Below are 22,042 nucleotides of genomic sequence, written 5' to 3'. Positions count from 1 at the left end.
GTAATGTTTTATTCCTACAGTAACCATATTAACTATATGCTCACTGGTCATTTTGTTAGGAACACCTGATCAACTGCCTGTTAATGCAAATATCTAATCAGCCAATCACACTGTAGCAGCTAAAAAAATACACATGGTCTTTATGACCTGCTGAAGTTCAAACTGAGCATCAGAATGAGAAAGAAATGTGATTTAAGTGATTTTGAATGTGGTATGGTTGCTGGTGTCAGACAGGCTGGTCACAATATTTCAGAAACTGCTGATTTACTGCAATTTGCACACACGAACATCTTACGGGTTTTACAGGGAAAGGTCAGAAGAAGAGCTATATGCTAAAAAAACAAAAAAACAAAAACAAAACCCACATACATTAATTTTCAAACATGTACAAAGAATATGATTTATTAAATAACTGAGGCAGAGGTAAATTTAAAAAAAAGTAAATATTAAGATTGGAGACAAGGGCACCACATGCCCTGTCTTTTCCTCTACTTCCTCTGGTTTGGGATTCTAGAAATTGAGTTTCCAGACCTGCTGAGGGGATCCTGGTTACTTTAAATCCCATAATGCTTCAAACCCCCTAAACTGTCTTTAAAAACATGTTAAAAGGATGCAATACATAGTATGCTATCAAAGAGAAAAGGCAGTTTTTCCAGGTGTTTCGAGCACGGGTTTGATCTCTGAGAAGAACCCAAGGCCAAGACCAGAGAAGTAGAAATATTTCAGATACTTTTCCATTTAAAAGTAACACCATGTGTTCCACAAATCGAGATAACATTAAAAAAAAGATTCAAACTAGATGAAATGTTGCAATTAAAACAAACAGTTGGGAATGCATACATAATACAATCACTTTCAAAGCATGATTGCTGCTTCGTTCATGTATAAACATGAACCTTGAATCATTGTATTATGTGCATATGTTCGAGTTCCTCAGCTTGTAGTTCTTTTCCCATCATTCTTGAGTCCGATGACAGCATAGCATCTGGGAGACAACAGGGGGTCAAACAGTTGCACCAGTGCAGAGAATGACACGTCCTCCTGGCATACAAGGAAAAAAAAAAAAAAAAAAAAAAACACACAACAGAGCTGATATAAAAATCTTGATTCTGCTCCCAGTTTGGGCTTTATTACAGCTGAAGGATGTTTCCTCTATAAAAGAATTCTCTATTGAATCCCCCGAGAAGAAATATCTGTGCAAGTGTTCACTCAGGTGGGCTCATGTTTATGTGCAAAACACGTTTGTCTTCCTTGGCAGCTAAGCTGTTTAGCTGTAGAACTGTAGCCAACCCAGAGGTTGTATGCGCGCTGGAAATCTCTCTCTCTCTGTCATCATCTAGTGCTGACTAGGGTGTGTTCAGAAATTTCTCAGGCAGTCACCCCACAACCATGTTTGTACTCAGTCCATTTAAAAATCTTAAAGCAGGTGTTTGTAACTCATAGCCAAGGGGTCTTCAAAAATATCCGTTGTAAGTTCTAACACTGTGCTATCATGGACAGAAGTGCATATCTACAGATGGGGAGCATTTACACCAATAAAACAAGCATACTGTGTCGCTTACTCCCGCCCACCTTTTCTGAAACTCTGATATGATTCATACACGATCAAGTGATCATGTCATCCTTCCACTTAGGGCGAGACCCTGAACAGGTCACCAGTTTGCTGCAGGCCTAACAAGGACAACCATTCACACTCACAGTCACACCAATACATGCAAACAAAGGGAGAACGTCCAAACAGCACACAGAAAGCCCCCGGCCAGACAGAGGATTCAGATCTTAGACCCTCTTGCTGTGAGGCATTTGGGAATTCCTCCCCTAAAATAGTATTTCTACAATAAACTTTTACCCGTGAACACTCTTTAGAGTTCTTATCTGGATTAAAAACCTGTGGCTGGGGGATTTTACAGGAAGGCCTGGTGGGTGGTGCTAGGTTTAGTCACAAACCAATGACGGACAAATTCAAATTCTGACCAGCCCCTATGCAAAATATGGGACTGAGCGGCTGATTAACACTGTCATCCATTAAACCATCACAAGCAAGAGCTTTGTTGCTGCTGTTGTTGTCTAAGGAGAGACAACCAGACCTCCCTCTGCCTGGCCACGTCCACGCAGGATTTCTTGGGTCTTCCGAATAGGACATGCCCAGAACACCACACATAGGAGACCTCCAGGACACATCTTGGTCAGATGCCTGTACCACCTTAACTGGTTCTGCTTCAAGTTGTTCTAAATGACTTAAAACCTCACCCCATTACTAAGGGAGAGACCCTCCACTCTTGCAAGGAAGCTCATTTCCACCACTTGTACCCATTATCTCATCCTTTCTGTCACTGACACCAGCTTATGGCCACAAGCGCTAGGAGCACGGGTCAACCAGGAAATCAACAGCTTCTCTTTTATTTTCAGCTCCGTCTTCACCACAACAGACCGGTACAGCTTCTGCATGACCCCAGCCACAGACTTTTCACGCTCCTGCCGTCCGGCAGGCAATTCGGGAGCATTCAGACTCGCACTAGCAGACACAGAGACAGTTTCTACCCACAAGCCATCAGGCTTTTGAACTGCTGACATTCTATACACACCATTACACACTCACTATAATTACAGGACTCTACACACTGGCACTTCAACAAATGCCACTTAAATGCTCATGCACAAGTTTTGCACAACCTGTAAATACCAACTTGTCTTAAATTCTCTAAATATTTAATACTTTTTTCCTCTCTTTTTTCTCTTTTATCATTATTATTACTGCTATTTTCTGTTATTTTCTTCTTAATATAACTGCAGACTTTCTATATGCTCATGTAAAGCTGAGGAGCTCGAGCCAAAGAATTTCATTATGGGTAAATGTGGCTACACTGTTTATCTGTACATGACAATAAAACTTGAAACTTGACTGCCGGTGCCACACCAGTTCATCTGTCAATGTCCTGCTACACTCTTCCCTCACAAGACCCCTGAGATACTTAAAACTCCTGCACTTGGGACAACAATCCACCACAACAAAGGGTGGGCAGTTCACCCTTTTCCGCCTGAGAACCATGGCCTCAGACTTGGAGGTGCTAATTCTAAACCCAGCCGTTTCACGCTCGGCTGCGCCGCCCCGGTGTGATTTCGATTTTCCACGCTGTCAAACTCACCTCTATGAAAATGTTGCCATTTGTGCTTTTATCCAAAAATAATCTATCTGCCCACACTCTCTGGGTCAATCAGCCTCCATTCAGGCCCCTGTTCAGTCCTTTAAATTCGCTCTGTAAAGTGATCTGTAAATTCTCCCTTTCAGGCCGCCCGTCGTGCAACCCTCCTCCTCCCCATCTCTACATCATCCAAGTTTTCCAGGGCATCTCATCCAAAAGTGCTCAGCAGCCATCTGCTTACTCTGCTCCACAAGCAGTGTATGTGACTCCTGTGGGTCCAACCAATCTCCTACCATAATCTGGGAATCTGCTCCATGATGTCGCCTCTCATTTGAGTCTAAATTTGCATATTCATATTTTTTGTAATAAATCTCATTCTCTTCTTCCAGATGATCTCTCCTTACTGGAATATGTGCATCGTTGTTCTACTATCAGGGCCTGCAAATTCAGTGAAAACACATCAATTCAACACCTGATCTTTGTGTGCTTACATGATTGGTTAAGGCTGAACGTGCTTCTGCACACTTATCACCGCATGGATCACATTAACATCCATCCATCATCTCCTATTTTCCCCCCTTCCTCTGCTTGACCTCAAGGGAGATCCCCCAAACGCTGACCAGTGCACTTGATGTTACAGAGCTTGATTACGTCCCCCCCTTCTCATTTAAGGAGGTTCATCTGACATATAATCTCGCATAATCAGAACTTCAAAGCTTTTCGATCATACACATCTCATCGTTATGACTCAGACCAAAGATTAGCGTGTTGTGTTTGGCTGCCGCAACACGAGATGATAAATTGCAGGCTGGCTTCAATTTAGCCGACACCTATGTTACTGTCAATAACAAAGAGAGGTTTCCAGATTTCAGCTGACATTTCTGTGTGTTCACTTTCATCATCTGGGAAGTATATTTCATATCCCAATCAACAAGCTGAACAAGCGAATCATAAAGATGAGCCCAGACAGAAAATTGGAAAAATCCTCCAAAGCTGTGCTGTGAATGTTCTGAAGCACCATCAGAGTTGAATTCATTTAAGCAGGATTTGACAGTTTGATGACACCAAATATTTTTTTTACCTGTTCTTTCAGATAGCAGAGGCGATCGAGGAGAATCAGACCTTCGATACAGGGAGCAAGGGTCACCTTCAGCTGTAGAAAGAGGCCGACATGAGAGAAAGCACATGTGTATATCTTTTTTTTTTTTTACTCTATTTGACACATATGCAAAACTTGTGTCTTCCAAGTAGTCCGCAATTCCCCAAAACCTATTTTACTGGTTTGTGTCATGAAAGAAAACTGGTATGCTGGCTGACATCACAATTAGTGGCCTCAGAAAAGAAGAGGGAAAAAAGTGGGTGGTTTTCTTCTCGTTCAGAGCAATCACTCTCTCATTATTTCCCCGTAGAATACAATGACCTCACTTAGTGGTCTGTAATTTTTTTTCTTTTTACAGGAAAAAAAAGATTTTTACACAAAAAAGGGTTTAAACATGTTGTTGGAATCTAAGGTGGGAATTAAATACTAGGATGCTCGACAGGGAGAGAACCAAGATGTATGGAAGACTTACCATGTTAAAAGCATGCATCTCATCCATTCGCACTCTGTATGTGTTGTGATAATCCTGGATGTCGCTGTCAGAGAGCTAAAGAGAGAGTGACGTGTTATATATGCAGGTAAAAGAGAGGAGAATGACAAAAAAAGTTGGAAGCAAGCTGTGAGGGAGATGTGAAGTGGGACAAGTGACAGAAAATAGCATGTTTTTAAAGAGCTGTGAGAAACATGGGACAGACAGACAGCGCGCCATCGCCCACTGTTACCCAGAGCAACCAGATGACAGACTTCTCAACAGTGTGAAAGATCCTATACTAAGATCCTATACTATACTATACGATACGACACACTCTATTGTTAACCTAAATCAACCTGTTAGGTTTTTACTTATATCCTGTCACATACATGCTGTTAGAATGATTGTTGCTCAAATTTTCAAATAATGAGGTCAGCATATGTGAAAGTAATCCCTGAGAGGCAAAAGCTCAGGCCTCATCTACACGCAGCCTATGATGTCGGCTTCACAAGTGGCTAAAGCTGTTGCTAGCATTTATATCTGTGGAGGCCGCACTGAGTGTGACGTGTAGTTAGATTCCTATGGAGCTGCACATTAGGTCACAGTGCAGTAGGTGCAGATGTATAATTCCACTGTCAGACAGTCTTTTTTTGTACTTATGGCTCTGTAAGATGTCAAAACATCTGGGCCTATCCAGCTGCTGATTGGCTGGTTGGGACTGGCCCCATGCAGCCAATCAGAAGACCAGCTGGATCAAAGGGAGGGTGGCCTTAAAGAGAGAGGAGCTTAAACAGCTGAGAATGAACTCAGGGACTACAACAAGGGTCAGTATAAAACAAATAAGGATCATTTTGAATTGTGAATTATGCAACGCTTCTCTGTTTGAGGTCATGAGTAAAAATATGGATTGGAAATGGTCCACTTACTGAGTCTAGCTCTAACCTAAATCTGTAGCTGAAAATGCAGAAGGACAGTGTGTTTATTTCTTTTCTTGTGTGTTTGTGGAAGGTGTAAAGATGAGTGTAATATTCTGCTCCCGACCTTTGATTCATCCAGTTCCAGTCTGCGCAGAGCTCGCCGAACGTAGTCCACAAATGACTTTGCTTTGGAGTAAACATTCCCAACTCGCTTTTCACTGTGGAACAAACATGTTTCTGCTCAGTGATGCACTCACACCTCAGCAAATGTTTCTAAGGATTAAACGATGAGGAATAGCTGGTGTTTGGGGAAGACTAATGGGTATTCAATGCTGATCTGATGAAGGTCAAAGGTCAGCAGGCAGGTTCTCTTTGATGGTGTCTGGAGTGATAATATTTTGATAAGAGTAAACTGAGGTCTGCAGCATTTCCTTCTATTGTTTGGCTTTGTCGGGCAGATACAATAAGTCACTAAAGATGTGCACTACACTGGCTGAAAGGCCTTACAGTATAGGGAATGGAGTGAGAATGGGCTGGGTTGTAAAGCAGCAGCTACTCTTTGGATAGCAAAGTGAATTAAGGACAAACTGAAGCTTGAAGGATGCCTGCATATTCTGCCTTAATTGCTACCAGATGGTGTTAAGAATTTCTATTTTTTACAGTATTTCTAGTAATGTAGAAAATGTACAAATGTTCATTAAAATACCAAAAATCCACAAGAAACACTAGAAAATTCACAAAGAAAAAAGGAGATGTGGAGTTTAGCAGGGATTTTTAACTTAAAATGCATAATCAAGAACCACTGCCAGTCTAAACATGTTTCTGTGTGCGTTATGACGCTGCCTTCTCATATATGTGCCCATATTTTGGTACCTTTATTTAAATTCTCTGTAGGCAACGGCTCACCTTTTTATTCCTAGTAGTTTTGTGGATCTAAGTAAGTCAGTTACGGCATGTATGTCCAGTTAGTCTCGCCACCACTTTGGTCGAAAGAGAAATAACTAAAAGCATCTGAAGTTTTATAGAAATGATTCTCAGAGTACAAATTTTAATGATTTTACTGGCTTTCTTTAGACTGTTTAATGGACTGCTATGAAATTTGGTACATTCACCTTCCCATCAGTATATATTGGAATGACTTTGATTGCATTAGCATTAGAGTCCCATCATCACTTTAATTGTCATTTTTGACCAACTACTGTTGTGTTTAGTGCTAACAGTAACTGTTACAATGCTAACTCTGTATAATAAGATGATAAGCATGGTAAACAGTATTTACTCTTGGACAATTTATTAAGTACACCAGTTCAAATGCTCTTTAACGCAAATATCTAATCAATCAAACAAGTTAATAATTCAACGACTTTAGGTTGAAGTTTAAACCAAGCATCATAATGGGGAAGGTGATTTTAGGGACTTTGAACACGGCATGGTGATGACCTCCTCTGAGATGGGATTTTCCCACACAACCATCTCTAGGGTTTACAGAGAATGGTCTGAAAAAGGAAAAATATCCAGTGAGCAGCAGTTCCCTGGGTGAAGATGTAGTTGATGCCAGACCTCAGAACAGAATGGCCAGGCTGCTTTTGGGTAACAATAACCCAGCTAGCCACTAATTAATACCAAGGTATGCAGACGAGCATGCCAACACATCAAACTTTGAAGCACATGAGCTACTGAGAAAACTTGGTCTGATGAGTCTGAATTGCTGCTGTGATATTTGAACAGTGAGGTCAGAATTAAGTGTAAACAACATGAAAGCATGGATCCATCTTCCTTCGTGTCAGCAGTTCAGTCTGGCATTGGTTTAATGGTGTGGGGGGATACGTTCTTGGCACTTTTTGAGTCTCTTATTGCCAACTAAGCATCATTTAAATACCTAAGCCTAGCTGTGTATTGTTGCAGACCGTGTCCACAGCATACCTGCTTTCTGATGGCTGCTTACAACAGGATAGTATGCCATATCATAAAGCTCAAATCATCTTAAACTGTTTTTTGAACACAACTTTGAGTTCACTGTACTAAAATCGCCTCCACAGTCACCAGATCTCAAAACAATCGGAGCACCTTGAGATGTGGTGGACTAGAAGATTCATATCACACATGTATAGCCGACAAATCTGGAGCAACTGTGTGACACCATCGTGTCAACATGGGCCAAAATCTCTGAGGAATGTTTCCAGCTATGTTATGTGTTAGCGCAGACAGTATGAACATATAACATAGCTTATGTTAGCATTTAGATTAAAGCAGCATTGTCCTATGTGGGGGTCACGCTGCATGTAGTAGGGAATGTTCCTATTTTTTGGCAAATAATACCTGCAAGATCAGGAAACTGGTTTATTAATCAGATTTTTTTAATGTTTCCTGTACTGAAAACATCACTATAACACTGAAGGGTAATGATCTTTGAACATTTTCAGAACAAAACATTTGTAGCTGTGCTCTAGCCGCTAGAATTGCCATAGGTTACCTGCTTGGAAACAAAAGACTTTTTCCTGTCGGTTCAATTTCTGTCCACTAACTAACCTATATGTAAACTTCAAGCTCATTTGAACCCTCAAGTCTATTATTCATTAGGCCTGATACAACAATACACCCAAATCTGGCCAGGAATTGAGTACATATGGCTTTTGCTGGCAAGTCTTGGGTCATTTGTAACCTAAACAAGCCAGAGAAAGAAACCTTTCACTTCTGGTTCACAACAAATAAAACAAAACCTTTGGACTGCTATCAAAGCTTGACACCTGTTCTGTTCTCACTCATTCTAACCAAACATAGTTGATACTGTACACACTGACAGGGGGAAGGGGAAAAAAAGGTCTTAAAAAATTACATGCATTTGCCCTGATTTCTCATACTCCACTAGAAATCCGCTGGTCCAGATGTGAATTCCTGTAGATTACCTTTTATAGGAGCTGTAGTGGTCCCTCAGAATAACATGAAGGACTGCTCGGTAGAACAGAGATTCCATCTGAATCTGCAGGGAAGGACAAAGCTGTTTATTTGAATTAACATAACTCAGCTTTTACAGTGAAAAACTTTTTTTTCCTTCACCAAACATGTGTACAAATGGCCGACGAATATTTCTGACACTTTGCAAACTTAGTGCAACACTAGCAAGCAATCAAGCCTGTTTTTGGATTCAGAGTTCTGTTCCAGTCAGTAATCAATCTTTCCATGATTGCATTAATATTTATAAACATTCCATATTAATGGCAGCGGGTGTCATGTATCAGCTTTGGCCTGGAGCCTCCAAGCTCTGCATTTCAAATAAATACACTGTAGTCAATCACAGACTTAAAACAATGGCAGAATTAATGGGCTGATTGTTTGAATGCATGCCGGAGATCAGCAATGAAGATAATACGGTCCTGGGTGATTGTGAAAGCCCGTACTTGTGATTTGAAATCATTTGATGTATTTGTTTTGATGAGCGTAATGACAGTTTACAGAAAGAGCTTCCATTCTTTTACAATGATGGCTATTTGTCTATGATATTGATTACAGTTAGTATGCATGCCTTACTTACCCCTTGGCCAAGTGCAACTCTTTCCAGTGCCTGTTTGAGACAAATGGGAAAGTGTTAAGACAAAGACTTTCCTGGAAAAAAAGTGAGCTGTAGGAGCAAAGAAAAAAAAACATTTCTGATGCTCTGGTTATACTAATGAGCCAAAACATTATGATCACCCTTGTCTAATATAGTCTTGGTCCTTTGTGTGCTGCCAGAACAGCAGATGGACTCTACAAGACTTCTGAGCCTATTGTCTAGTCCAGGGGTGGGGAACTCCAGGCTTCAAGGGCCGGTGTCCTGCAGGTTTTATATGTCACCCTGGGTCAACACACCTGAATCAAATGATTAGTTCATTACCAGGCCTCTGGAGAACTTCGAGACATGTTGAGAAGGTCATTTAGCCATATAAATCAGCTCTCTTGGATCAAGGACACCTCTAAAACCTACAGGACACCGGCCCTTTAGGCCTGGAGTTCCCCCACCCCTGGTCTAGTATATTAGGTACATAAGTATTTGAACAGTGGTACATTTTTGCTTCTGTAAAACGCCACATATTGAAGTTGAATTTGGTAGCTGCTCATGGGAACTCTCAATATTACAGACATGGAAAGATGTGTCAGCGCACATGAAGAATGCCATCGCTAGGGTGAAAAACAAAAGAGATCTATTGGAAAGATAGTGGAAACTCTTGGGTTGCCAGTTCAATTTTGCAGGTTCTTGGAAAGAAGGGATGCACCGGAAAGTTCAGCAACATGGATAACACAGACATTTACCCAAGGAAGGCAAGAAATTTCTTGATGATTGAAGAATTCTTGGTATTTCCTTGGTGAAGAAAAAAACTTTTACCTTGGGCCAGAATGAAAGGGCTGATGGTCCAAAGTATTAGTTTTCAAACTCTTTGCGAGCAAGCCACAACTACGGAGTATCTATGCAAAACAATCTTTGTCACCCAAAGAGTTCTCCCTTTTTGCTTTTCAGAATAACACTCTTTGACAGCCCGTGCCATTTGTAATCTATTGCAGAGTTGTCACCACTCAACAATACTTTGCCTCTGTTAACTTGTCAGCCTTTGGTATGAATCCAGTGCTCTTTTAAGGTAGGCCAAGTTTCTTTCAGAAGAGTTGTTTGGCTTCTGATTCTGAAACAGACCCTTGCAGTGCACATAGAACAGTTATATGTTTGCAATAACAATTCAATGGTTGTACAAAAATACCAAAGCACACCTGGATCAGGGCACACCCAGACTTGCCTCAATGTGCACACTATTGGGAAACCACTGACACAAAAAATACCAAAGTGTCTGTCAAAACCGCAGTGATGCGTTGGTGGATGTAGGATCTGGTGATGATGTTTTTTCTACGAACACATATCTGGACTGGTCACAGAGGAGAGAGACATGACCTTGATACGAGAAGATTTCTGGCTTCCAACTATAATCCTTGGGGAGTCTGTCTTTAAGCAACTGTGTGACGATTAATAAGTGGCTAATCAATGGACTCCCGGCCAAGGTGCTCAGATCTGCAGCATAAAAATAGGGCCACGATGGATGATGCTGTGCAAGCAGCCCCAGAGATTTGTAAGGCGAACAAATGTAATGTTCCTAAATATCCAATTCAGACAAGTGACCTCAATGCATCCGAGCATGCTGTTCAAGTGAATGTGTGTGTGTGTGTGTGTGTGTGTGTGTGTGTGTGTGTGTGTGTGTGTGTGTGTGTGTGTGTGTGTGTGTGGTGGTGGGGGGACAGTTTCTTCTGAGCCTGTGAAAATGGAAAGGCTTTATAACAAATGGGTGTAATTTGCCATGCAACGTTTTTTAAACCGCTTGTAATAAAGCTGCAGGTCTGCACTTCAATCACAGCTTCACTACTTCATTTCAAATCCACTGTGGTTGGTTACAGAAGCAAAATTATATACACTGGAAGCAACAGTATAAATACAGTTGACTGTATCCATCAGACCTCAGTATGCACCAAGGGTTATGAAAACATGAACAGTATGTGATTCATCCACTGACGGTCAGACTCTTGAGTTCATCAGTGTAAAGTTTTACTGTCAGCTAATAGTTTTTTTTGTTTGTTTGGGGGGCTTTTTGTATGCAGCCATGAAAAAAGAAAAAAAAACAAAACACATGAGAAACTTACCAAACATGCTGACATCCTGGCATTTCTGCCACAAAAGCAGGATTGGTCACGGAGGTACTGACTCAGAGGGAAACCACACACACTCTGTAAACACTCTGTGAGAGGACACACAGGAATATGAGTCAACTGATTAATCAGTTTAGTTGACCAGTGGGATTTTTCATGCTGTTTTCATCTATTTCAAATATTTGCAAGAGAAACATCAAGATAGCAAAAGTACCGAACTTTTTTTGTTGTTTTTTGCAGTGATTGCCTTAGAACATCCCAGGGGAGTGGATTCAAATGACCTATTAGTTAGTGTTAAATTAAATCCGAAGACACAGCCAGCAGGAATTTAGTTTAGCGTAGCACAAAAGATAAACCTTGGGGAAAGCAAGCCTAGCCTAAAAATAACATTGATTCAATCCTGAGGTTTTGTACAGTTTAGCAAATTTCACCTAGCGTAATTATTTTGCTTTATAGATGCTGATAGAGTGTTTCGTTACCTTTGAGGAGCTAAGACCATCAGCCTCCTAATTTTTAATCATTTTGTGCTAAGCTAATCTAACTTTCAGCAGAAAATCACCCAAAAGAACTTCAAACTTCTCTTTTAATGCAAGCAAATTCATATGTTACCCCCTAAATAGTCAGTACGGCTAACCTCTAATTATTGTGTGGAAAAATAGCAATTTGAGCCCCATTTTTCTAACCGCAGGAGTTCTTAGTACTCAAAAACCCTGATTCCCAGTGGGAGGGTGGCGAGTGTTGACAGCATGCCATCCTTTTCATGTCCCTTTAAAAAGGTTGGAAGACTGAGGCCAAGGCACAGCGAATCCAGTGGGAGTACAGTCAAAGGAAGCACTAATAACATGTGCAGCTGTGGATGGTCAGGCTCTCACAAACTGCTCTGGACACGGGGGCATATTAGCAGTCAGGTTAGCTTCACGTCTGCCTGGCACATGGCCGCCAACACAGGCCCTTAGAAGCAACTGAAGTGGACGAGGCTTTGTGACATCTGAAGGGTGGATTTCAGTACATTATGTGCACAGAGCTGTTTATAGTAGCTTTGCTTGTGTTGGTCACAGAGCTCGTTCTGAAGTGGTCAGATAAATATTTCTGATATTCTAGTGCGTGACCGGACATGTACACTCAAAAGCTGTACTCGTCTTGGAGTCGTTTTTGCTGTTGTGAGTATATAGAAAGTTTACAGTACTAGATGTGGATGCTGCACTTCAGGAAATCCTTGAATTCTAAATGAGCCGATCACATAAATGTATAACGTCCTTCTCCAACGAAGCTTTCAGGCCTTTGGATCCTTTTTTGGGCTGAAGCAGGCCACCACAGGAGCTGGCCTGCAGCCCAGACTGCACTGTAAGGCCAACAGGGGAGTGAAACTGTGCGTGTGTGAGCGAACGCCTTTGTTCCTTTCCTTAAATGATCGAGAAACAAGTGTGGAAAAGAGTGTTTTCAATCAGCTGTCATGATAGCATTTTCCACTCTCAAGTGTCGAGGGTCGCACTGTTAACAAGAGATGACGTGGTGCTGTATCGACAGCAGCGAGGCCTCTTTTCCTGCAGACGTGCAGAGGCTACAGACAAAGCACGAGGACACATGTAGACAATTTCATACCTCATAAACTCTGGAGTGGAGGAATATATGAGACAGGGATGATATCAGCCTGCATTCTGGCACCTGCGTTGCCGTCAAGCTAGGGCAGCAGCAGACAATGATAAACAGCCTCTACGGTGTGAAACTCGGGGCTAACTACGACACCGTAAACACAGAATACTTCACGCTGGCTGCAGAATAGTGATGGGTCGTTCGCGAACGAAATGGCTCTTAGAGCCGGCTCTTTGACGTGAACGACGCGAGCCGGCTCCTTATCGCGAGCCGTCACGTGGGTTGTTTTTTTTTTTCTTTCTCTCAGCCTCTCTCTCGCACTTTTTTCCCGCTTCACTCTGCACGCGGGCCTTGTGCTTTACGCTGGGCAGAGGGGGGAGGGGCGGTAGTTACACTCAGTAGCACAGGAACAGAGCCAGAGAGAGAGAAAGAGAGGCAGGGACAGCAACATTAGAAAGGTATAGTAATCATCCACAACTATTTTCGGTTGCAGATGATAAAGGATTGAGAAAGTTTATTCATGCAGGTCCATATGACAGAGAATATGCATGTTCTTTTAGTTTTCATATTATAATTTATATTTAATTGTGTTGTGGTTTGCAGTGTTTTGTTTTCTTTTCACTTTAAATTTGTGAAAGGAAAAAGCTGAAAATTTAAATAGTTAAAACTTGAAATGTGAATAGTTGATTTTTGTATTATATGATTTATTTATTACATTTTATGTGGAGTGAATAAATAAAAGTATATTTACGGTGGCCCCTAGAGACAAAGCACGAACTCTGAAGCATGTACAAACTCCAAAACACGTAAAAACACGTAAAAACTCCAAAACACGTAAAAACTCCAAAACATGTAAAAACACGTACAAACTCCGAAGCACGTAAAAACTCAGAAGCACATAAAAACTCAAAACACGTACAAAAGACAACAGAAGTGCTCCAGGATGCTGGGCGCAGTGTTGAGCCTTTGTTATCTTGTGGCTACACAAGCCAGCAAGTACCAACGACCGGATTTGATGTGTGGTAATAACAGGTAAATGAACTTTTTTTTTTTAATTATTTGAATATATATATGAGTGCCTGTGTATAAATACACAAACAATACACACATGCTTTCAATTGTGTAATTTAAGTGATCTAGTAGCTCTGCTTTGGAAGTTCAGTTCATGCTAGAAATGTGTTTTGGAGTTTGTACGTGTTTTGTCTCTAGGGGCCACCGCATATATTTATATATAAACATATATAAATAAAACCACTTGATTTTACGTTAGTAATTCCTTTTGTGCATAATTTTATATTATTGTTAATAATAAATTAATTAAAGCAACAAAACAACCTGAAGAGCCGGTTCGGAGCCGGCTCTTTTTAGTGAGCCGAACCGAAAGAGCCGGATCTCTAAAAAGAGCCGGAAATCCCATCACTACTGCAGAATCAATTCCTTGTAATAGATTCTGTTTTTAAATACAAGGGTCAAATATTCTCATTTTCAGCAGCCTTCAACAGCCATTTTAAATCCATAAATCCAGTCTAATGACTGTAACAGTAGGCGTCAGAGCTTAACTCAATCTCCAGAAGGGTAACTAGGCCGAGTCTCAGAATTCTCAGTGGAATATTGGACTTGTTTACTAAAAAGTAGGAATATGCACTAATCAGCCACAACATTGCAGTGTGGCTGGGCATGTCCCAGCTATGGAAAATTAAATGAATAGTTAGCTCAGACATGACACGGAGGACTCTTGGATCCAATCTGCAAATGTCATACAGTGGGGCAAAAAAGTATTTAGTCAGCCACCGATTGTGCAAGTTCCCCCACTTAAAATGATGACAGAGGTCAGTAATTTGCACCAGAGGTACACTTCAACTGTGAGAGACAGAATGTGAAAAAAAAATCCATGAATTCACATGGTAGGATTTGTAAAGAATTTATTCGTAAATCAGGGTGGAAAATAAGTATTTGGTCACCTCAAACAAGGAAAATCTCTGGCTCTCACAGACCTGTAACGTCTTCTGTAAGAAGCTTTTCTGTCCCCCACTCGTTACCTGTATGAATGGCACCTGTTTGAACTCATCATCTGTATAAAAGACACCTGTCCACAGCCTCAAACAGTCAGACTCCAAACTCCGCCATGGCCAAGACCAAAGAGCTTTCGAAGGACACCAGGAAAAGTATTGTAGACCTGCACCAGACTGGGAAGAGTGAATCTACAATAGGCAAGCAGCTTGGTGTGAAAAAATCAACTGTGGGAGCAATCATCAGAAAATGGAAGACATACAAGACCACTGATAATCTCCCTCGATCTGGGGCTCCACGCAAGATCTCATCCCGTGGGGTCAAAATGATCATGAGAACGGTGAGCAAAGATCCCAGAACCACACGGGGGGACCTGGTGAATGACCTGCAGAGAGCTGGGACCAAAGTAACAAAGGTCACCATCAGTAACACACTACAACGGCAGGGAATCAAATCCCGCAGTGCCAGACGTGTTCCGCTGCTGAAGCCAGTGCATGTCCAGGCCCGTCTGAAGTTTGCCAGAGAGCACATGGATGATACAGCAGAGGATTGGGAGAATGTCATGTGGTCAGATGAAACCAAAGTAGAACTTTTTGGTATAAACTCAACTCGTCGTGTTTGGAGGAAGAAGAATACTGAGTTGCATCCCAAGAACACCATACCTACTGTGAAGCATGGGGGTGGAAACATCATGCTATGGGGCTGTTTTTCTGCCAAGGGGACAGGACGACTGATCCGTGTTAAGGACAGAATGAATGGGGCCATGTATCGTGAGATTTTGAGCCAAAACCTCCTTCCATCAGTGAGAACTTTGAAGATGAAACGAGGCTGGGTCTTCCAACATGACAATGATCCAAAACACACCACCCGGGCAACAAAGGAGTGGCTCCGTAAGAAGCATTTGAAAGTCCTGGAGTGGCCTAGCCAGTCTCCAGACCTCAACCCCATAGAAAATCTGTGGCGGGAGTTGAAAGTCCGTGTTGCTCGGCGACAGCCCCAAAACATCACTGCTCTCGAGAAGATCTGCATGGAGGAATGGGCCAAAATACCAGCTACTGTGTGTGCAAACCTGGTAAAGACCTATAGTAAACGTTTGACCTCTGTTATTGCCAACAAAGGTTATGTTACAAAGTATTGAGTTGTATTTTTGTTATTGACCAAATACTTATTTTCCACCCTGATTTAAGAATAAATTCTTTACAAATCCTACCATGTGGATTCATGGATTTTTTTTTCACATTCTGTCTCTCACAGTTGAAGTGTACCTCTGGTGCAAATTACTGACCTCTGTCATCATTTTAGGTGGGGGAACTTGCACAATCGGTGGCTGACTAAATACTTTTTTGCCCCACTGTATAAAGCACACCATTCAACCTGACTGAGTCTACCTACAGTTGCTGCAAAGGTGCTGTAGCCCATATGCCTCAAGGTTTGACTTGTTGTATTTTTAGAGATGCTCTTCTGCATACTTTGGTTTTTACGAGTGGCTAATTTAGTTATTTTTCTATCAGCCCAAAACAGCCTGGCCATTCTCCCCTGACAAATCATTTTTGCCCAGCCAGCTGCTGCTCATTGGATATCTTCTACTGCTCTGACCATTCTCTGTAAACCCTAAAGATCTCTACATGGGAAAAATACAGAGGATAATCCTTCTCTGACTATAGTGGTTCACACTGAACCTTACAGGACTGAATCCAGCACCACTGCACTGACTGGGACTTGGAAGATTCAAGGCTTGATCTAAGCAGTCTCCACCCCACAGCCCACAGGACCCAAAGACTCAGCTGCCAAAGCCCTGGTGACAGACACCGCAGAACATCACAGATCTGTGTCTACGGGTCAGTGCTCACAAGCGGGACCAACACAATATCTGGCAGGTGGTTTTAATGTTGTGGTGGCTCGGTTTAAGTGTTTATGTGACTCTTTGTGGGAATATAAGATTACATTTCTGATAAGAGCAGATTGATGAAGTGCAGGTGTCTGAGATTGGACTATGGGAGAAGTGTCAGTGAAAATAAGGAGGGAGAGAAATAGACATAAACAGCACATGAGAAACCACAGGCTGTGTGTGTGTGTACAGTTACAGTTTTTCAACTCAAACAGAGACAGATAGAAACACACCTCCTGACTCCTGGAAGCGATTTACACCTCTAATTGTGTGTGTGTGTGTGTGTGTGTGTGTGTGTGTGTGTGTGTGTGTGTGTGTGTGTGTTTGTTTACTCTGTCCGGCATGGTCAAACTCCTCAGACAGCAGGTGATAGCAGCAGCCCACACTGCAGACTGCGGCTAGCTCCGGTTTAGCCACAAACATCCTCAGCGTGCTGGGAGCCAAGTCGCCACAAGTGTGCAGGCCAACCATGACTGCATCCTGGGTTTTGGACAAATCACACAGAGATGGGAGAGAACAGAAAAGGAGGTGGAAGCAAGTAGGGGGAGTAGTAGAGATCGATGGTAAAATTTATTGATGATGACGCGCTGCAGATTTGGCACCGCAGTCACATCCCAGACTCACTCCAGTAATGCAAACTCCAGCTGCTGTGACACACTTGTAATTCTAGGAGTTGCTATGGGAATCAAGCTATGCTACTATGCTCTACAGCTGGCTGAATATATAAGAAGCTTTTCTTTTTTTACATATATTATTAAACATTTACTTTTGGCTTTGGGTTTGCTCACCTCCAGCTCATTGATGAGGTCTCGGAGCTCTGTTTCTGCAGTAACGTAAGATGTGAGAGGTGAAAACACGGCTCCAGTGCTGTCTGCCCTGCTCTGAGCTTTCCTCTCCAGGTTCTCTCTCTTCCTCCTCTCTCTCTCCTCAGCACTGAGTTGACTTGGGGGAACTCTGGGGGAAGCAGGCTGTATTACATCCACGGATAAAGCACTCAGGAAGAGCTCGTCTGTTTCTAGGTTTTGCTCTGAACGTCCTTCCACTGTGGGGTTGATGTCTGATGAGCTTGTTAACACCCTCTCCTCCTCTTGTGACCGAATTCTTGGCCCATTACCAGAGAAAACATCTTCGTCTCCATTCAGCCCAGTTTTTCTTTCTATTAACTCCTCCTGAGGAGAATGTGTGGCCTCTGATTGCGTCCTTGCTGCTTTGGTGTGTTTCTGGTATGCTTTCGAGAACTTCTTTAGCTTCCTGTTCCTCTCCTGAGCACCGTGGGTGTTGGTGCTAGAGGAGTCAATGCCATACACCCGAAGGGCATACTGAAGAGAGAGGAAGGAGCTCAAGTAGCCCTTCCCTGAGCCTACATCTATCACCTGCATGTCAAGTTAAAAAACAAAAACAGTACATGTTAAGAGCTGTTCAGTGGTTTTTACAGATTTCTTTTTTACAGTATATACCTTTAGGATATTGCCTGTACCTATAAAAATGTTGCCCTACCTGATTAACCCCACAGTGCTGAGCCAGGCAGGCCACCACCTCAGACATGGACTGGACTTCATGGGATTTCTTAGAAGTCATAAACTCATCTGACTCAAAAGCAGCCACTATATTTAAAAAAAAGGTCAGTGGAAAGAAATGTCACAGTTTCCCCAAAATTGACACCACATAGGTTCAAAAATTATGGTTGTGATTTGAACAGGACAATCCTGGATTGCTTCCTGTTCTCAGTGGGAAACAATCCTTCCCTACCTGTCTCCTCTGGAGTACCAGAGTCGGACTTCATGTCCCTGAGGTCCTGCAGTAGATTCTCCCGGCTCATGCAGAGTCCAAGGCTGGGAAGAGAGTGCTCTTTAGCTGCCTGCACAAGTTCCTGGGTGCCAACCAGTCGCTTTGTATCATTGCAAAACCCAAATGTGGTGCTGGGCTGCTCTGTTTAGGGAGACAGATATGGGATATCTGTAACATAAAGTCCACATAGAATATACTTTAAAATTCACAGTTTCGGTCCATGTATAAATAGTTTTGCTTTTATGCCTTGATAATTTATATTAATTTATAAATACTGGGGATCAAATCTTTAATAAGCTGATACTAACATAGATTTTGGTCCAGAACATCTGCAGTCCCTTTTCAGATGCGATATGATCCACACACATTTGGGCTGATAATTACCTTGTTTCAAAAGTAACTAACAACTTCAAGTCTAAGTAAAATCAACACTTTAAAAATATATATATCATTAGTATTAGGTTACTCCTTGTTCCTAAACATGGAAGAATGTTTCCAAAAGTTTATTTATTTATTTTATTTTTTGCCATCCATAAGTCAATGTTTGGGGTTGTTATCTCAAATTTTTTTAAGAAATTAGGTCTCTCTGACATTTTTCCAGGAAACAAGCTTCCATATTAGACAATAAAAGAAAAGAAAAGAAAAGCCCTTCGCTCTCTTTTTTGGTTGGAACTAGCTTACCACTTTGCCTGTGCTGTGGCTCCCTCTGCTGGTGATTACCGGAACCTACAGCTGACAGGACGTCCTCCGGTGATACGGCCACGAACCGTTTCCACACGTCGTGAGTGTAAAACTCCACTGTGTGGGCATTAGCAATATTAAGAGTTATAGATAGAAACCGAGTGACTTCGTCTATCCGTTGCTGAATTTCTGTGAGGCTGCATGAGGAGGATTTCATGTTAATTAATAAAACGAAGAGGAGCTGGGCAAGCACGCAAACGTCCCACTTCTGGTGTACGCCTAGACATTGGCAGTAGAAAAAACGGTTCGATGAATTTACTGATCTGTTTTTTATTTTTCAATAATATAAGCTTTACATACATACAAGGCGAGTTTACACAGTGTAACAGGGCGTTTACACTTCATCAAAAACCAACATACTTGGAAGTCCGACAAGAAAAAAATAATAAAACTCACGTTGTTATTGATAAGTTGTTCAAAAACTATTTAAAAAATTTAACTGAAGCCTCCTTTTATACCTGTTCACTACAGCATGAATTTATAACAAGGAATTTCAACAAGGAACATTTTGAAATAGGGCCTTCCGCAATCGATTTATCAAGTCTTGTCTTGTTGACGTCATCACACAGCGTCTGTAACGAAACGGCATGCTAGCTGAAGTCGACGAGGAGGTTGTAAACATTTGAGTTTTCCCGAAGAGACTGAACACACATGGCACCAACAGATCAAAAAACGAAGAATGAGAAGTTTGCAGGGAAAGAGGGCGACTTGGCGAAAACAAAAAGTGGCGCGAAGGGTGTCAAAAAGAAAAGAAAATGGATCTCCGATCAGAAATTATTCAAAGGCAGCGTAAAAGAAGGTACAATAAGGCTGAACGTACACGTAAAAACGACACAGTCTCTATCTTTAAATAACATAGGAATTCATATTAAAATCAGAACTTAATCCGTGTTGGGTTAATTCAAACGACTGTCAACACAAGAGCATGAGCATAGTCTAGATAAGTAATGACACTGAATCTGATTTTTTTTTTTAAATGGTTTGATTTGCCTGTATTTAAAATCTCTGACTTAACTCTTCAGGTCAAGGATTTGCTTTCAACAGGAAGCAGAAAGTCAAACATGAATACAACAAACTGCTGCGAAAGGAGAAGAAGAAGAACCCAGGGTCCAAAAACCTGTACAAAGAAGAGTATCCAGAACACCTCAGGCATCTGTACGAGGCTGAGGCAGAGAAACTGAAGAAAGAAGCCTGGACAAACAGAGTGAACAGGAGTAAGCTGAGGATGAAAGGGCAGACGAAAGAGATGGGGGAAGGTGATGGAGAGGAAGAGGATGATGATGAGGCACAGCAGACCGAGGCAGCTGGTGAAGGAGAAGTTAGTGGGGGATCTGAGCTGAAAGAGTCAGTGTCCGGGAACCAAGCTGAGCCAACATCAGCTTCACAGAGCGAAAGGTGATCATGAAATCATGAAGCAATCCTCATTACTTTATATTTAGCTTTCAAGGAGCATTGACTGCTTTTTTGATCACTTCCTTGCTTGTTCAGCCACTCAGCAATGACGTACGAATCACTGAAGCATAGAAAACACACCTTGTACAAAGGATGGAACAGTGTTGGGGCTACACTGAATCACTTTGTTGCTAGCAGTTTGTTGCAAAAACTAATTTGTTCTTTAGTTGAACCTAAGAAAAAATGCCAAAGATAAAACAGTTTGATTCCCAAAGAGCTACTAACTGAAAACCTGGCATATCTCAGCATGGTATGCATTGTGTCCTATAAGGAAATGAGGGGTGGCTCACAACTTTTACACAACACTTAAAACAAGAGAGGGTGGAGAATGCATAGACAAAGTCAGCTTTTATAATGTTGGGTTTAAAAAAAAATGTTTGCTTGTTTCCACCAGTCTTCCAATGAGCAATCGCATGAGGAAAAAAATGGAGAGGAAAAACTCTTACCAGAAGACAAAAGAAGAATTTGAGAGGATCCAAGAGAAGCGGAGAAAGAAGAAAGAGGTAATGTGTTTGACTAAGTAAAAGAAAAATAAGATCACAGTCTTTCATTTTTTTTAATGAAAAAAGTTTTTAAACAACAGCCTGTGTGTTTGCTGTTTTTAGGAGTACTTGAAGAACAAGCAACAGAAAGAAGAGGCCATCCAGAAGTACAAACAGAAAAAGATGGAGACATTCCAGATCCTAAACAAGAAGACCAAGAAAGGACAGCCAAATCTAAACCTCCAAATGGAATATTTACTTCAGAAGATACAAGGAAGTGGGAAATGACTCCTCCTCAGAACTGAATGCCAGTAGAGGACTTTACTTAAAACCTCATAGGCTGAATCAAGGCTGCGATTTTCTGTGCAAAATCAAAGTGGAAACTTGTGGTTGTTTTGACCATAAATTACTTTGAGATATATATTGTGATTTCACAGTATTTTTTGCTCTGACCACTGAAAGTCATTGTACTGTCCAACCACAAGATGGCATCATAAGAAATGAAGTGAGGACAGAGCATGCTTTTATTTTTAAAAATAAATAAATATATAATTTCCAATAATGTGCTTTTATTTTGAAATAAACCATAAATACATTCTTTTGGCCAATTTTCTGGTAGTCAACAAGTTTAGCTTTTATTTCCAAGTAAACCTCCAAAAACACAATAACACTCATCCCGCTGACAGCCTTCATTATGCTGCTGTCTTAATTACACACTACATAAACATGTTGCACACATGTAGCCTGCATAGAGTAAGCTCACTCTGCAGCCCCATCTCAGTGTGAGAGCAGCGGG

The 22,042-nt window shown here is 41.5% G+C and overlaps 2 protein-coding genes and 1 long non-coding RNA gene across 4 annotated transcripts; 2 read left to right on the top strand and 1 right to left on the bottom strand.

Moving 5' to 3' along the window:
- Positions 1–247: 247 nt before the first annotated feature.
- Positions 248–19,824, bottom strand: mettl25 (methyltransferase like 25). Of its 2 annotated transcripts, XM_085251669.1 has the most exons (13): positions 19,709–19,824; positions 19,253–19,369; positions 18,533–18,712; positions 18,281–18,387; positions 17,572–18,156; positions 17,116–17,263; positions 11,287–11,381; positions 9,164–9,193; positions 8,538–8,611; positions 5,756–5,849; positions 4,715–4,789; positions 4,225–4,296; positions 248–1,041 (listed from the first exon to the last, which is right to left on the bottom strand). In XM_085251669.1, exons 3-13 carry the CDS (start codon positions 18,600–18,602, stop codon positions 934–936), a joined length of 1,458 nt encoding a protein of 485 aa, XP_085107795.1. In that variant the 5' UTR covers positions 18,603–18,712; positions 19,253–19,369; positions 19,709–19,824; the 3' UTR covers positions 248–933. The 2 variants fall into 2 exon arrangements, with proteins under 2 accessions (XP_085107795.1, XP_085107794.1); XM_085251668.1 differs by lacking the exon at positions 19,709–19,824 and having other exon boundaries at positions 19,253–19,653.
- LOC146555667 (uncharacterized) lies at positions 12,885–17,578 on the top strand. Its single transcript, XR_014889159.1, has 3 exons — positions 12,885–13,343; positions 16,582–16,772; positions 17,143–17,578. It is a non-coding gene; the product is annotated as an uncharacterized LOC146555667 (long non-coding RNA).
- A 29-nt stretch (positions 19,825–19,853) lies between the features above and the next one.
- ccdc59 (coiled-coil domain containing 59) lies at positions 19,854–21,808 on the top strand. The gene is made up of 4 exons (XM_085251670.1): positions 19,854–20,111; positions 20,335–20,707; positions 21,159–21,267; positions 21,370–21,808. The coding sequence occupies exons 1-4, from the start codon at positions 19,964–19,966 to the stop codon at positions 21,532–21,534; spliced, it is 795 nt and encodes a 264-aa protein (XP_085107796.1). The 5' UTR covers positions 19,854–19,963; the 3' UTR covers positions 21,535–21,808.
- Positions 21,809–22,042: the final 234 nt, after the last annotated feature.

Source organism: Mchenga conophoros, linkage group LG17 (assembly GCF_057382185.1).
Source record: "Mchenga conophoros isolate Kocher_MC1m ecotype Shallow Benthic linkage group LG17, M_conophoros_male_GT1.1, whole genome shotgun sequence".
Classification (NCBI taxonomy): domain Eukaryota; kingdom Metazoa; phylum Chordata; class Actinopteri; order Cichliformes; family Cichlidae; genus Mchenga; species Mchenga conophoros.
The sequence above is the reverse complement of the archived record's forward strand: the minus strand, read 5'-3'. Positions and strand labels throughout refer to the sequence as shown.

Bases quoted from the DNA above. Each gene is read 5' to 3' on its own strand.
- mettl25 (XM_085251668.1), bottom strand. From the start codon at position 19,469: ATGAAATCCTCCTCATGCAGCCTCACAGAAATTCAGCAACGGATAGAC. The intron at 18,157-18,280 runs GTAGGGCAACAT...CTTGACATGCAG, and splicing joins AGCACTGTGGGGTTAATCAG to GTGATAGATGTAGGCTCAGG. The intron at 1,042-4,224 runs GTAAAAAAAATA...CTTGTATGCCAG, and splicing joins TCTGCTATCTGAAAGAACAG to GAGGACGTGTCATTCTCTGC.
- ccdc59 (XM_085251670.1), top strand. From the start codon at position 19,964: ATGGCACCAACAGATCAAAAAACGAAGAATGAGAAGTTTGCAGGGAAA. The intron at 20,708-21,158 runs GTGATCATGAAA...TGTTTCCACCAG, and splicing joins TCAGCTTCACAGAGCGAAAG to TCTTCCAATGAGCAATCGCA. The intron at 21,268-21,369 runs GTAATGTGTTTG...TGCTGTTTTTAG, and splicing joins AGCGGAGAAAGAAGAAAGAG to GAGTACTTGAAGAACAAGCA.